Source organism: Tyto alba, unplaced genomic scaffold (genome assembly GCF_018691265.1).
Source record: "Tyto alba isolate M040663 unplaced genomic scaffold, T.alba_DEE_v4.0 Super-Scaffold_2, whole genome shotgun sequence".
Lineage (NCBI taxonomy): Eukaryota > Metazoa > Chordata > Aves > Strigiformes > Tytonidae > Tyto > Tyto alba.
The window spans coordinates 33060833-33074751 of NW_024881282.1; the positions used below are offsets into that span (position 1 = coordinate 33060833).

The 13919-nt window shown below is 50.3% G+C and overlaps 1 protein-coding gene across 1 annotated transcript; it reads left to right on the forward strand.

The window, feature by feature from the left end:
• The first annotated feature begins 4615 nt into the window (after positions 1 to 4615).
• NOL12 (nucleolar protein 12) lies at positions 4616 to 8300 on the forward strand. Its single transcript, XM_032996828.2, has 6 exons — positions 4616 to 4889; positions 5006 to 5111; positions 5291 to 5339; positions 5941 to 6083; positions 6798 to 6895; positions 7560 to 8300. The coding sequence occupies exons 1-6, from the start codon at positions 4717 to 4719 to the stop codon at positions 7729 to 7731; spliced, it is 741 nt and encodes a 246-aa protein (XP_032852719.2). The 5' UTR covers positions 4616 to 4716; the 3' UTR covers positions 7732 to 8300.
• The last annotated feature ends 5619 nt before the right edge of the window (positions 8301 to 13919 follow it).

A 13919-nucleotide genomic window follows, 5' to 3' on the forward strand; every position in this document is an offset into this window, starting at 1 on the left:
AAGAACTTCAGGGTATTTATAGACTCCAGACTACATGGATACACATTTACTATATTAACCTCTACTTAGTTTCTTATCCCTTTATCACTCATCAGTTAACAACATGCCTTGTCTTGATTTAAAGTTACAGTGTGTTTTAATTTTCGAAGCATACGTCTCACAAAAGGAGGCAGCATTATGAATAATATATAAAACAAGTAAATCAATCCTTGAATACAATCTAAATCAGAATACAACTTAATGGATTCCCAACTACAGTTCATTGGATTCTCGAAATCTTCAGCTTCTGGATTCCTCAGAAAACTACTCTTCCTTTGGAGCCTCCTTCACTCGCGTATAGTGTATCCAGCCCTTAACAGTGGCATAGGTGACCAACAGTACCAGGCAAGGTCCTTTCCACTGTTCCTTTAAAGGCTCATCCTTCCAAGTCCAGATATACATTCTGTCACCTGGCTAGAAGTCATATACTGGAGTATCTAAAGATAGAGATGATCGCTAGTTTAAGTACCTTTTTACCCTTAGACAACTCCAAGGCTCAAGTTAGAGCTATAATTTCTGATTTTTGAGCGCAAGTATTGGGCAGCAATGCTCGTGCTTCAGCCTCTTTTTGTTGGGTTACCACAGCATATCCAGCCGTCCATACCCCATTCCCCATGAAGCTGCTCCCATCTTGCCGCTCTCTCAGTTCTTTGGCAAGTACACTACCGAACAGGGTTGGGCTATTCTTGAATCCTTGGGGCAGCACTGTCCAGCAGAGTTGTACTTTCCTACCAGTAGTGGGACTCTTCTATTCAAAGCCAAAAATTTTCTGGCTCTCCTCCTCCAGGGGAATGCAAAAGAAAGCATCTTTTAAATCTAACGCTGCAAAATATACGTTATTTTCAGGTATCGTAGACCGCAGAGTGTAGGGGTTAGATACTGCAGGATGAACTACAGTGAACTTATTTTCTCTTAAATCTTGCACCATTCTTGAGATTGACATTTCCTTACTGGTAGAATAGGGGTGTTATACCCAGACTGAAATTCCCTTAGTAAGCCATTTGCACAAAGGTGTTAATTAGTGGTGCTAACCCCACTCTAGCCTCTAATTTCATTGGATACTGCTTTTTCCTTACCGGTTGTGGTCCTGATTTTAATTCCACCTTTACTGGAAGAGCATTCTTTGCTCATCCAGGTTTCTCAGAGGCCCAAACCAAGGGTATTACAGCATCTAAAATTTCCAAGATCCTGGTCTCTTCCTGTTTATTTTCAGTCAATAAGCACAACTGAGCTTCCCACACTGTCTTCTCAGGCACGTGTAGCTGAAGGGACTTATCAGAAAATGTCTGTTGTGCTTTCAATTTACATAATAGATCTCATCTCAACAATGAGCAGAGGCACTCTGGCATGTATAGAAATTCATGAGTTAAGGTAGTACCTTCAACCATACATTCCACAGGTTTTAAAAATGGCCTTGAAGTGTGTTTTCCCATGACCTCAACAACTGGCATATGCATTTTACTTAAAGGTCCCTTACAACTAATTACTACTGAATGGGTTGCCCCACTGTCTACTAGAAAATCAAGTTTCATTTCCCAGCTTAACTGGAACCTGGGGGTCAGCTGGGGAAATTTTAATGTTTTCCCCTGGTCTCTGTCAATCTGAATCTGAGGCTCCTAGCATGATCAGATCTGCCCCAGGTGCCAGCCCTGCCTTGGGCCACTGTCCTTTTTTCGTAATCTTTCCCTCTTTGGACACTTATTTTTCCAGGGCCCTTCTTCCTTACAGTAAGCACACTGATTTTGTCCTAACGGCCCAGAGAAGATGTGATTATTTGTGCAACCTCTTCCCCTACCATTACTACCACGCCTTGTGAACTCTCTACTCCTCCTCTCCCTCTCATTGAACTCTCAGTAATTGCTGCTGCCAAAAAGGCACCCTATAATTTTCTATCCTTCTGCCTCTCCTTCTGTCTCTCCTTTTTCTTGACTTCATCTGGAGTATTATAAACCTTACAAACTATTTCATTTAATTGTGAAATTGACGTTCCTCTGGGACCATCTACCTTTTTTAATTTTCACCTGATAACTGGGGCAGATTGTCCAATGAATTACGTGTTAAACATTCTCCTGTTCACCTCATCTTCTGGATTCAAATCTGTCCATGATGTCTAGCAACATCACACAACCTTTCATAAAATACTGGTGGATTTTCTTCACTTCCTTGTCTTATTTCATATAACCTTTGACACGTTCTTAGGTTTCAGAACTCCGTGTTGGACCCCATACAAAATTAATTGCTGATATTGTTTAAACAGATTTTTCCCTGCACTGATAGATATTTGGATCCCATTCTGGATCAGTCCTAGGCATGTGTCTGGCAGGGTCATCATTAGCATTATGGCATTCATTTTCTTCCCTACCCATTTCTAACACCAAGTGCTTCTCTTCTGCTGTAAAAAAAAAAGTATTTAACATTGCCTGAAGAGCTTCCCAAATAGGGTTATGGATTACTATTATTGTTTTCAACAACCGATACATCTTTTCCGGATTTTCGTGGTATGATCCTATTGACTGTTTCCAATTCAACAAATCCAAGGTAGTAAAATGTACATGTACAAACACAGGCATTCCCTCCACCCCAATTGCTTGTCAGAGGAATACTTGTATAGCCGGACACCGTCCTCTAGTCCTTCCTGAGACTGGACTAAAAGTCTCTTTCCCTCCCTTCTGGGAAGATCCCTCTTCCTCACTACTGCCTTCACTTACTGGTTCCTCTTTCCTGACTCCTGATACCAACAGCTGTATGTCCTCTGGCTCCTCTGGCCCTTTAAGTCCTTTAATACACCTTTGCTGTATATCACATGCTGAGCAACACCACTGCTTTTTTTTCCCTTGCTCACTTTCAGCTAACACATATATACTGTTAGGATCATTATCTAACAATTTTAATTTTTTTCCACAACATGAAAAACAGATCAACATACAGTACTTCATCCCACTTATCCATCTTCCTACACAACAACATCAATTGTAAAATAGTATTATAATTCAAGGTCCCATATTCTGGCCACTTTTCATCATTGTCAAGCTTATACACGGGCCACCATTGTCCACAATATAATTTTTCTTTTGTCAGGGGATCCCATCTGAATTTAGTCCAATGTTTAAGGATACATCCTAAAGGGGTACAAGGGGGTATCTCAGTGGAGGAAACTGAACCCATACTGAAATTATTTCCCAGGAAAATCTTCTTTAATTACGGTGTCATACACTCAGCTTTTAGGAAGAAATCCCCCTACTTCTCATTCCCCGCATCTACGTGTAGAAGAGAACTAAGCTCCTGCTGTGGTCCTTTAATGGAACGACTTATGCAGAGCAATCAGAATCCAAAATAAAAAATCTTCCCTTGGATATCTCATAGAGCCATTGCACCGTTGTGTCGCTTACAGCCTCACTCCCAACTGTGGGAGAGAGGAACCGATGAAGTCCTTAATCCACAGGGCAGCGTGCGCTGGAGTCCAGTCGGACCCCTTCCCCCCATCAGGTACGGCAAAACGATCCCAGCAAGGCTGTCAACACAGTCCCATCTGGGTTGCCAGAAACTGTTATCTCCCAAACAGGGTTCGTTACCCAGTGTGCAATAAGCCAAATTTACACAAAGAGCTGCAATACCAGTTTATTTCATATTTGGGCGAAGGGTGCTAGGTGGTAATTCCACAAAGCTAGCACACCACACAAGAGGACTTCAAGGTATTTATACACTTCAGGCTACACAAACACACATTTACTATAATAAACATTGCTTACTGTCTTATCACTTTATCCCTCATCAGTTAACAACATGCTTCATCTCTATTTAAAGTTACAGTTTGTTTTAATTTTTCTCCGCAAGCTCGAAGGGTCTTTATTCAGGCAGGGGTCTTTGAAGCAGTGGGCCCCGATTTTTACAGTTATATTGAGGATAGTCCCTCCAAAGAACACTCTAATTAAACTGATTTACAGTAAACAGTTTTAATGAGCCTCCGTGTTTCAGAATGTTTCTCCAAGGAGAATAGCTCCTGATTAGAAGTTCCTTACTAATCATGGTTGACAGTTGAAAGAACAGAATCCATTCTATCTGTCCTTTGTATTTCACGAGAAACACGTCTGGGCTACATCTGCACTTGCCTTCCCCAGCTAAAAGGAGCAGCACAGGTGCTGCTGACACCAAGCAATAACAATACCTTGAAATAAACTCTCAGACCTCCACTGAAGAAACGCAGATGTTTGAGGAACAACCTTTATTAGAGATGCAGATGTAAAATAACTCCGAGGAGTGGCGGAGCGACTCTCAGGGTGAGAAATCGGGTGCTATCCTGGCCACGCAAGGCAGTGCTTTTGCTGGGAGGGAGCTGAAGGCACCCAAGCCTGCAAGAAATCCCTCTCCTGCCCCAGGATGGATGCACGGTCTGCGAGGCCCGCGATGGCGGCCTCCCCCCTCCTGCCCCTGGAGCGACAGAGCACACCAGGAGCGGGCAAGGGGACCCGCACAAGGTGACCCGATGCCGGCCCCACGCTCTCCCTTCACGCCTCCCCACAGCCAAGGCAGCGGCCCTGCCCGCCCGCCCTCCCTCCCAGCCCGCTGCCGGCGATGCCCGCGGCTCCCTCAGCCCCACGCAGCCGACAAGCGCCACCCGCTTAAAACATCGTGGAAACAAACAGCCCCTCAACCCCTCACTTCGCCCGGCGGCACAAAATGGCGGCCGGGGGCCGCCCCTCACGGCCGGGCGGCGGCGGAAGGGGCGGGCGGCGGCGGCGGCAGAGGAAGAAGCAGAAGCGTGGAACCGCCATGGGCCGCAAGAAGAAGAAGAAGGTTGCGGGCGGCCGTGAGGGTCGGACGGTGGTGACTTTCGACGAGGAAAGGCGGAGGTGAAGGCCGGGCGGGCCCCGAGGCGGGAGGGGAGGTGCCCAGCGATGAGGAGGAAGGTGTGTGTGTGTGGGGGGAGTCGCTAAAAGCCGGGCGGTTTCTGTGTTGCCGGCGGCAGGGAGTACCTGACCGGCTTCCACAAGCGGAAGGTTGAGCGGAGGAAGGCGGCGCTGGAGGAGATCAAGCGGAAGCTGAAGGAGGAGCAGAGGAAGATGAAGGAGGAGGTATCCCTTCAAACACCCCCTGGCCTTCCGTGGGAGAAGGGTCGCCCCCCCGTCCCGCCATGGCGGGCTGGAAGCGGGGCAAGAGGGGACTTGGGGCTTCCCCTGCCCCGCTTCCAGGGGGCCGGGGCCGTCCCGAGTGGAGGGCAGAGGCGCCGCAGCGACCTGTTTCCATCTCTCAGCGGCACCAGGAGTACCTGAAGATGCTGAGCGAGAGGGAGGAGGCGCTCGGTACGTGCTGGGGCCCTCGGCGGCAGCGTGAGGGGCAGGAGGTGGGCGCCCGCGGGCCGGTGCCCCGGGCTGGGTGCCGCGGGCCGGTGCCCCGGGCCGGTGCCCCGGGCTGGGTGCCCCGGGCTGGGTGCCCCGGGCTGGGTGCCCCGGGCTGGGTGCCCCGGGCCGGTGCCCCGGGCCGGGTGCCCCGGGCTGGGTGATGCGGGCCGGAGCAGTTGCACGCAGTCCCACAGCATCGGCTCCTTGTTCCTCTCGCGTTCCCCTGAGAAGCTGGGTAGCAGTCCGGGCGGTGAGCCCTGCAGCACGCTGGCCCCGGTGGGACAGGGGGTCGGGTGGGTTGTGCAGAAAGAAACGAGCAGCGGGACAACTCCAAGGTGCTACCGGGTCCCCTCTGGTGTGAGAAGAAGCTTGCCCTTCGTGCTTATAGTGCCAGTGTTCAAGCCCGTCTGCCCCTTAACTCTGCGTGCAAAGGCTGTGTCCCCATCTCCCTTCATTCCACACATACACCCCCCTCCCCCCTTGGCATGGCACTGCTGGAACATGCAAGTGTGTCTTGTGACAAGTTGGGCGCTTTGAAGTGCAAGATTTCTTGTCTCCACAGAGGAGGCTGATGAACTGGAGCACTTGGTGACATCGCGGACGGAGTCTGTGAACATTGACCACCCAAACCACATTGTAACAGTGACCACCATCAGTGACCTGGACCTCTCGGGAGCACGCCAGCTGGGACTGACCACCCCTGTGGTAAAGCCTCTTGCTGCTTCTTTGTATCAGCCGTAAACACTTTTGGGGCTGGCTAGGTAGGGCTGGTATTCCCTGAATATGCCCTGTTCAGAAAAAATTACTGTTAGCATGAGGAGGGATTTCTCTCTCCGTGATCCTGTGCTTGGACCACAAATAAGAAAACCATTCAGTTCTTGTTGTGGTTGCTTTCATTCTCAAAATGTACTGTAACTGAAATCTCATATTTGTTTTATAGAGGCTTTCAGGTACTGGTTGACTTGATTCTGTTGATCTTCATGACTTGCGGCTGGATTTGAGCTCTTTGGGGAAGTGTCTGTGTCTGGCAATCAATCTTTTACATTTGTAAGGTCATTGTCTAATCTGAAAAGCCACTTAAAGAAGTTTGAATAGTAATTCAAGAAAAAAGATGAAACCTTTTAATTCATTTAGACTTCAGTTGCCTAGCCATTGAGATCATGCTGAAGTTTTTATATCTTAGGCTAGATTACTGTAGGACGTCTCACTGGTTGTCCCTTTCTCTGAGGGGCTGCAATGATAAACCCTGAGATTTGGACAGCAGTGGATGTGGAGAATTAAAAAAGACTTCATCAGTAATTAGGTAGTTCACAAAGCAGGATGAAACCAAGAAGACAGCAGAAACACCATAATCACAAGACTGTCAGTTTTAATGTGTCTATAGGGATTTTTTTTTCTCTTTTTTGCTTCCTTTTTAAGGGAAAAAGTGATGGATCAGAAGAGAAAGGGGAAGAGGTGGTGAACAAGCCTGTAAGAACAATGCCCAAGAAGTCCAGAAATCCCTTCCTGTCTGAAAAGTATGTGTTAATTCATCCAACTCTTTGCTGCTAGGCTGTGCATGCTCACCTAGAGGATCCTGAATTTCCAGAGCAGTGGTGTGGATGCAGGGAGGGGATGCTGTGCTGCCTGGGCACCCGTGGGCAGGAGCCAGCAGAGGGCACTGGCAGAGCACAAACCTGTGCTGGGCGATCCGTTCCCATTGCATTGATCCCAGGTGACAGCAGCAGCAAGAGGAGGAGGATGTGGTGCAGGGTGGGCTTGGTCCTGAGATGTTTACCTAGTCCTAATTCTCAGCAGATATTTCAGGGAAGGGTGTATTGCAGAGTGCAGAGTCTGTCTCTAGGATTGAAGGTCAAAAAACCCTGAAGCTTTGGCATTCTCCACATTCTTTGGTATCCATGATTTAGAACTACTTTGGGGATGCAGAGAATTACTTAACTCAGTGGTGGCTGGGCAGCCCGCTGCTCAGAAAATTCATTTTGGTTCTTACTGCACATGTAGACCTGCAGGTTTCTTGCCCTGTCACGATGATGCTCAGCACAGTGGAGTTCCTCTGGGGCTTGCTGTGGCTGGTGTCTGTTCACGCTGGGCCACACAGGGCTCTCGTGCTATTTTTGTGGTGTCGCCTTGCTCCTGCTGACTTTGGTCCCCCAAACATTTCTCTCTTCCTGCCCTGCACAGGATCTCATCTCTTACTGCCACGCTGCACATGCACAGCCGGAAAAAGACAAAAGGAAAGAGACCCCAACGTGGGCAAGGCCCACGCAAGAAAATCCAGAAGTCCAGCACCGGGCGAACCACTAAGACTCAGCGACGGAGGCTGACAGGCAAAATGGGCCGTGATGAAGATTGATGGAGAAACTAGTGCTCAGACCAGCAGCTGGGACAGTGCTCCATGTCTGGCCTGCTGCTCTTTGGGGCCCCCTCTTTACAAGCAAGGGCCTTGTTTATGTGGCATTCTGACCAGCCCAGTTCAGCCTTTCACCTCCAGAGCATTGGCTAGGATGTCTAGACACTCTACCCATTTATTTCTGCAGTGATCTCCAGCTAAGTGCCTGGGTGCCATGGAGTCTCTTAAAAGCTTCTGCTGGGGGTCACGTTCTCTATTTGGCATAACCCTTCTGTCCTTGGGCCTCCCCTTCCACAGCTGATACTTGGCTTTATCGAAGGAGAGGATCCAAGGCAGAGAGCAGCAGGCACATCATCAGGGCAGTCTGAGGCATGGAAGAGCTCTGCTTCCAATTGTGCACCAGTGCCCTGGCATTTCTGCTGTGCAGCAAACCCCTTTTCCATGGAGTCATGGTGTCATCAGGTCTCATGTGTTTCTTCTCCAGTGCCATACCTGAATGCAGGGGTACTTTTTGTTTGGTACCTGTGCCAGGTGAAATTTGGTAACTTTGTGAATAAATCTTTATTAAGTCATTTTGCTAAGAAAAAAACATTTGTGACGTAGTTGAAGCATAACAGCAACTGTGCTAACGCCAGTACCAGCTGGAAAAGAGGGGAGATGATTCCTGGCTTTTAAAGGATAGTGAAATCCACCGGTGCTTGGGAAATTGAATAGCTAGGAGCTATGTCTGCGGTAACAGAGCCAGCCAGAGCAGGAATGGCTCATTCCATTGTCTGCTGAACATGCTGATCTTAATTGCGATAGCTCAGGGGAGTATGAAATGACCTAATGCCCTTGCTGTATGTGTGTGGCCTTCTCTGGAATGGGAGCGGCAGAGGCTGCCCTTTACTTCAGGGCTGCTGCAGTCAGCAGCAGTTAATTGCCTTTTTTCTTGGGATCTCAGTATATGTTTTTTAGCATGCATGCCTTCAGCAGGAGGATTAAAAAAAAAAAAAAAGGGCAGTGTGTTTGAATTGGTTGGGGTTGAGGAATACTGGTGGCAAAAACTGAGTGAATCCTCTGAGGAGAGTGAGCCTAGGCTGCGTGCTGGCTTCTGTCCTAGACTATCTGTAGGAAGCAGTGGCCATTCTGCCTCTGTCAGCCAGGCCTCCTCCCATGCCACATGTGTACTGGCAAGGAAATGACAAAGGAAGAGAAGGCCTGTGTGGCCAAAACCCACACCAGAAAATTGGCAACCCGACAGTGGGCGAGTACATAGATTCCTCATGCTAGAAATGGGAGTGGAAGGAGTAAACCAGCGCCTGAGGCTTCGTGGAGGAACATCAGAGCAATGCTGATGGCCACCAGCCGCTAAAGCTAACGGCAGCAGCCTGATGTAGCTCTCCATCATTTCCTGGAGCATGCATATGCACACAGAGAAAATCAGAGTGTGTCGAGGAGGAGGTTATGATCTCAACACTGCCAGTGGCTACACAATTTCTGCTAGAGCATCTGGAGGGAACTGGGTGACACGCATGCTTGTGGTGAGGAATGGGGTCCTTTTGCACCTCTCTTTCTCTGAAGAAGGTAAATGGTGGGAACGTGGATACTGTTATCCCGTGTGTCACTGGTGCCTTGTGTGCTTGGAGTCTTGAGTCCCACCCAGGGCTGAGGTCTTAGGCACTAATGCTGAATAACCTTGGTCACATCATAAATGTGCTGTGTTTGTGGTTTCCTCACCTCCAAAATAGTTTACATACACTGCCTTAAAGGCCACTCCAGAAGGTTGATGGGGTTTAAAGTGTGTCCTTACCCATCTTCCTCCGTTGCCTTGGGGTGTTGGGTGTTTCAGAGCTGCAAAACCACAGTTCAGAAATAAGGCCAAAAGTCTGTCACCAGACTGGATCTCATCCAAAGTGTCCAAGAGGTGCCCTGTGTGGAGCACAAAGTGTTTCTTGTTCTGGTTAATTCTACTTGGAGTGGTGAGCCCCACCAGGAGGACAGTGCGAGACACCCTCAGTCTGGGTCGTACAGCAGCTTTCCCTTTTCTTCAAGACATAGTGCCTTGTGGAGCGACCGTGGGCAGAGCTGACTTTACGCTTCCCCACCCCAGGAGTTTGCTCTGGAGCTGGGATGGCCACTCTAAGGGAAATGTACAGTCTGTGTGTTTGTGAAATCTGCTGAAGTGTGAACTGGGGCTTGGGTTGCCTTCCGCAGCCTGTAGACAGCCTGGCATGGTAGTTGGGACACGGCTGGATTATCTCACCGTAATCCTGGTGGGATGTCAAGCGTGATCTCAATACCATGTCAACGTTTGTTATCTTGCTGTCAGGTGATTTAGAAGAATCTCTCTCTTAGTTTGCTGTTTCCCTGGCCCTGATAAGTTCTGAGCCTTTCTCAAGTGACAGCTGAAGTCTCCAATGGCTGCTTCCACGCTCTGAAAGCTTCCAGTTCCTGATGGAAGCTGTGTTTTCACATTTAAAAAAAAAAAAATCATATTGAAAAACAGAGCAGAATGTTAAATCCTGTATGCTGTTAACCATCAGCATTACTCACTGCACTGTTGATTTCTCCATTTGATTGATTAAATCTTTATTTTGTAATATAAATTACTGACTCAGCCCTAGCCTGCTGACTTTGTTACGCACAGGGTGCACAGTCGGGCTTCCCCGGGATATATCGCATCAAGGTTATGAGCTCCCACATGCAAGTTAGAGTGTTAAGTGTTTGCCAGAGACATCACAGTTCGTACCAGACTGCAGTTTAAAATCCTTCTTGTTTGCTGCTTCCCCTTGTTTTTGAAACGGATTTGAGCGTGTTGGTTGGGGAAACCCACTAGCTGCTCACAAACAAGTTTCAGCTGTTCAGGAGGAGGCTGCTTCCAAATATAAGACACCTGCAAAAAAAATCTATGTGCTAAGCGCAGCCGCTGCTCTGAAAAGGAAGAGCGGAGACCAGCAGCTCACCATGTGCTCCCTCGTCCACGGCCCACGCACAGGATTTTCACGCGTGGCTCTGCAGCTGGGCCACCTCTTGTTACTCGTGCTTGTGCAGAGAGGCGCAAGGTTTTGGCATGCGCTGCCACGCTGGCGTTGCCACACACGGTGGCTTTCGCTGGCTAGACCGTGATTTCTGCGCACACGGGCGCACAAAAAATATAATTGGGATTACAAAGGATCAAAGCCAGACTGAGAGCTAAAAAGGTCAGAGAGTTGGGGAAAAATAGGAGCACAGCACAAAGGAGGCGTGGCTGCAGCGTGTGTGTGATAATCAGTGGGCTGTATTTATTGCTTTGTAGCGTATCAAAGCTCAAGGCTGTACCCAGTACAGTCCTGGTGCTTCTTCCAGCATTGTCTCCCAGAAATGAACAGGGGAAAAAAGTTCCTGGGACAGTAGCAAGAACTTTTGGGGACTAATGGAGCTGAAGAAGCGGGGTGGTTTGGCAAAGACGGGTTTGTAAGCTGCCTTCAATGGGTAAACAAAAAGCGCAATTAAACTTTTCTTAGCGCTCACCAAGACTGGGAGGAGAAGGAAGTTGAATGGCAGCAGGAGCACTGGAGGAGAGATGTGAAGCACATCTCAGTAGGAATAGCGAGGCTCGGGCAGGGCTTGTGCCAGGGGGGAGTGCTGAGAGAAGGGCTGACCTCCCCTTGGAGCCGCGCTGGGGACACGGCGGCGTTTGGCCGTCTCGGTGCTTGCAGACGAGTCCCGCTGCTTCGGCACCTCCAGGGCTCAGGTTAACTGACTGCTGGGGTGCTGCCTCGCGGTGAGCTGAGGGGCAGGCCCTCGGCTGGGCGGTGGGGTGGTCCCGGGGGAGATGTAGCCGCGGGGAAGGGGGCGCAAGGCGAGGGGATGAACCGAGGCCGCCGGGCCCGGCCCGGCCGGGTCGATCGCCCGCCCGCCCGCTGCCCCCGACACGTGGGTGCCCGCCGCCGTGGGCGCCATGGCCTCGCGCCTCCGCCAGCCACTCAGAGGGCGATATTCAAATCACCGCTCGGCGGCAGCCAATGAGAGGGGAAGGGGCGGGGCTTCGCTCCCCGCGGTTCCCACGGCGAGCTTCATTGAGGGGGGAGCTCGGCGGGCGGCGAGGTGCTGGGAGCCGTAGGGAAGCTGAGGTACTGGGGGTACTGGGACCACCGAGCGTGAGTGGCTGCATGCGTGCCAGAGGCCCTGGGAATCACAGCCTTATCCTGGCAGTAGGCCCCAAGGGATGTGGGGAGCAATGACTTGCCCATCAGGCAGTGGGGTGCCGTGGGCTCCAGCCATAGGTGGGCACGCCACAGGCAGGGGGGGTGGGCAGCGATGTTGGGGTGTTTGGTGCTGCATTGCCGGGTGGTGAGTGCTTAGGCTCCCGTCCGGGATTTTGTGCGCACAAGTCAAGAAACACGGCCCAATGCAAGGAGGGAGGCTGCGAGGTTGGCACTAGTGCCACTTGCTGTATTGCAAACGAGCGCGCTGACAAACAAAAATTATAGTTTGGTTTTGGCTTTGACAGTGACCCGGGTTGTTTTGGGAACAGCCATAGCCTTCCTTGATCAGCTGCTCTGGCTCACGTGTCCACGTTTAAGGGAACAGTGGCATGTTCACATCATGGGTGCTGGACCCATCCCACACTGATTTCCTGTCCTTCTGTTGGTGCCTCCTCTGGACAAATTCAGTAGAGCCCTCCCAGCACAGGTCACATCCTCAAACCCAAGGACTCGCTCTCAAACCCTGCAGGACGGAGGAGGTGGTGGTGGGCAGGATGCTTGCGAAAAGCCAGGACAGAAGCGTGGAGCCCAGCTGTTGTGCTAGCAATGCTTGTTGCCCTTCACAGTTTTGCAATCGACTGTCCTGCAGGTCTCGGAAATTTTAGTGGGATCAACAAGCTTAGGAAGATTCTCACTGAGTTTCCAAATATAGCTATTATAGCCATCCCTTTGTGAGCAACATAGTCAAGAAAAGTTTCCTTTCTGTGCCTTTTAAGAGAGCTTGAAGGAAGAAAACTTTCATCAAACAAAATAGCAGGATGTGAGTATCATTGCCTCTGTTCGCAGGGACTCCAAAACTGGGGGGTGTCAGCAGTCATTTGAGGGTGCAGTGCAGTGCCCCCCTTCTAAAAGAGGTCCCTGCTGAGGCATACCCTTTTATTAGCTATAATTATATCGATCATACTGATCGCCTTGCACCTTGATGCCCTTCAGTTCCAGTATTGCCAGCTGACAGCAGCAAACTTCAGTCTGGGAATAACATTCCTGCTTCCACAGGAGCCTGAGGCCGAGGGACCCTAAGCTCTGGTCTTCTGCTGCTGTTCCTTCCTCCTTTTCTTCCTGGCTGCCCCCTGCCAGCAGCCCAGCAGCCAAAGATCTTCGTCCCTGCTATGGACGATGTCTGGTTCAGTAGATGATGTGCCCTGCATGAACTCTGAAGCCAACACATTTGAAAAGAGCCTCTGCCAGTACTGTTACCAAGACTCAGAGGCTCACCAGTATGCTATCCAGGTGAGCTCCTCCATCCCACCAGGAGGCTATGAATACTTCATTAAGGGCCCCTTTGTTCCATCTTGGGATTCCATGTGCCTTTGTAAAGATGGAAATCCCTAAGGAAAAGGCTCATCCAGGCTTTCTAAGATGTCTTTGGCAGAAAGCTGCAAAGGGAGAGAGTCTTCCCAGGCACGGTAAATCCATCACTGAACCGTGCCCAGGCCAGAGCTGGGAGCCACCTTAGCAGGGAAGGGCTGGACGTCGGGTACAAGGGGCTTGATAGATCCTGGAAGGGAAAGCAGGGGTGTCGCAGACGCAAACCTACGAGGAGGGAAGAGAGGACTGGCAGAGTAGGCACCCACCCTGGGTTTATCTCTGCTTGATGCCTGCTGGCATTTACAACCTGCCTCACCTAAAATATGGCCCTGGGTGTCCCTGCGGCTGTTGGCTCAGGGCCAGGCTGAGTCCTGTCCCTGGGGCAGCTGCAGGGCGCTGTTCCCAGAGGGGAAGGCAGGAGTGGGATAAATCTCACAGGACTTTGGGCTCCGGATACCTCGATCCAACACGGTCCTTCGGCACAGGGCCGGACGCACAAGCCGCTTGGCTGCCTCTGACCGGGCAGCAGCCGGTTTCATGTTCACGGAGGGTTTCGTGTTGTTCGCTGTCCTCCAGGAGCGACTGGCCTGGGATGATGAAATAGTAATGAGCCTCCCTCTCTCTTTCTCGCCCTCTCCCTCTCTGCCCCTGGCC

Excerpts from the sequence above, each read along its gene's own strand:
- NOL12 (XM_032996828.2), top strand. The coding sequence starts at position 4,717 with ATGGCGGCCGGGGGCCGCCCCTCACGGCCGGGCGGCGGCGGAAGGGGC. Across the intron at positions 5,112-5,290 it reads AGAGGAAGATGAAGGAGGAG|CGGCACCAGGAGTACCTGAA; the intron begins GTATCCCTTCAA and ends TCCATCTCTCAG. Across the intron at positions 6,896-7,559 it reads AATCCCTTCCTGTCTGAAAA|GATCTCATCTCTTACTGCCA; the intron begins GTATGTGTTAAT and ends TGCCCTGCACAG.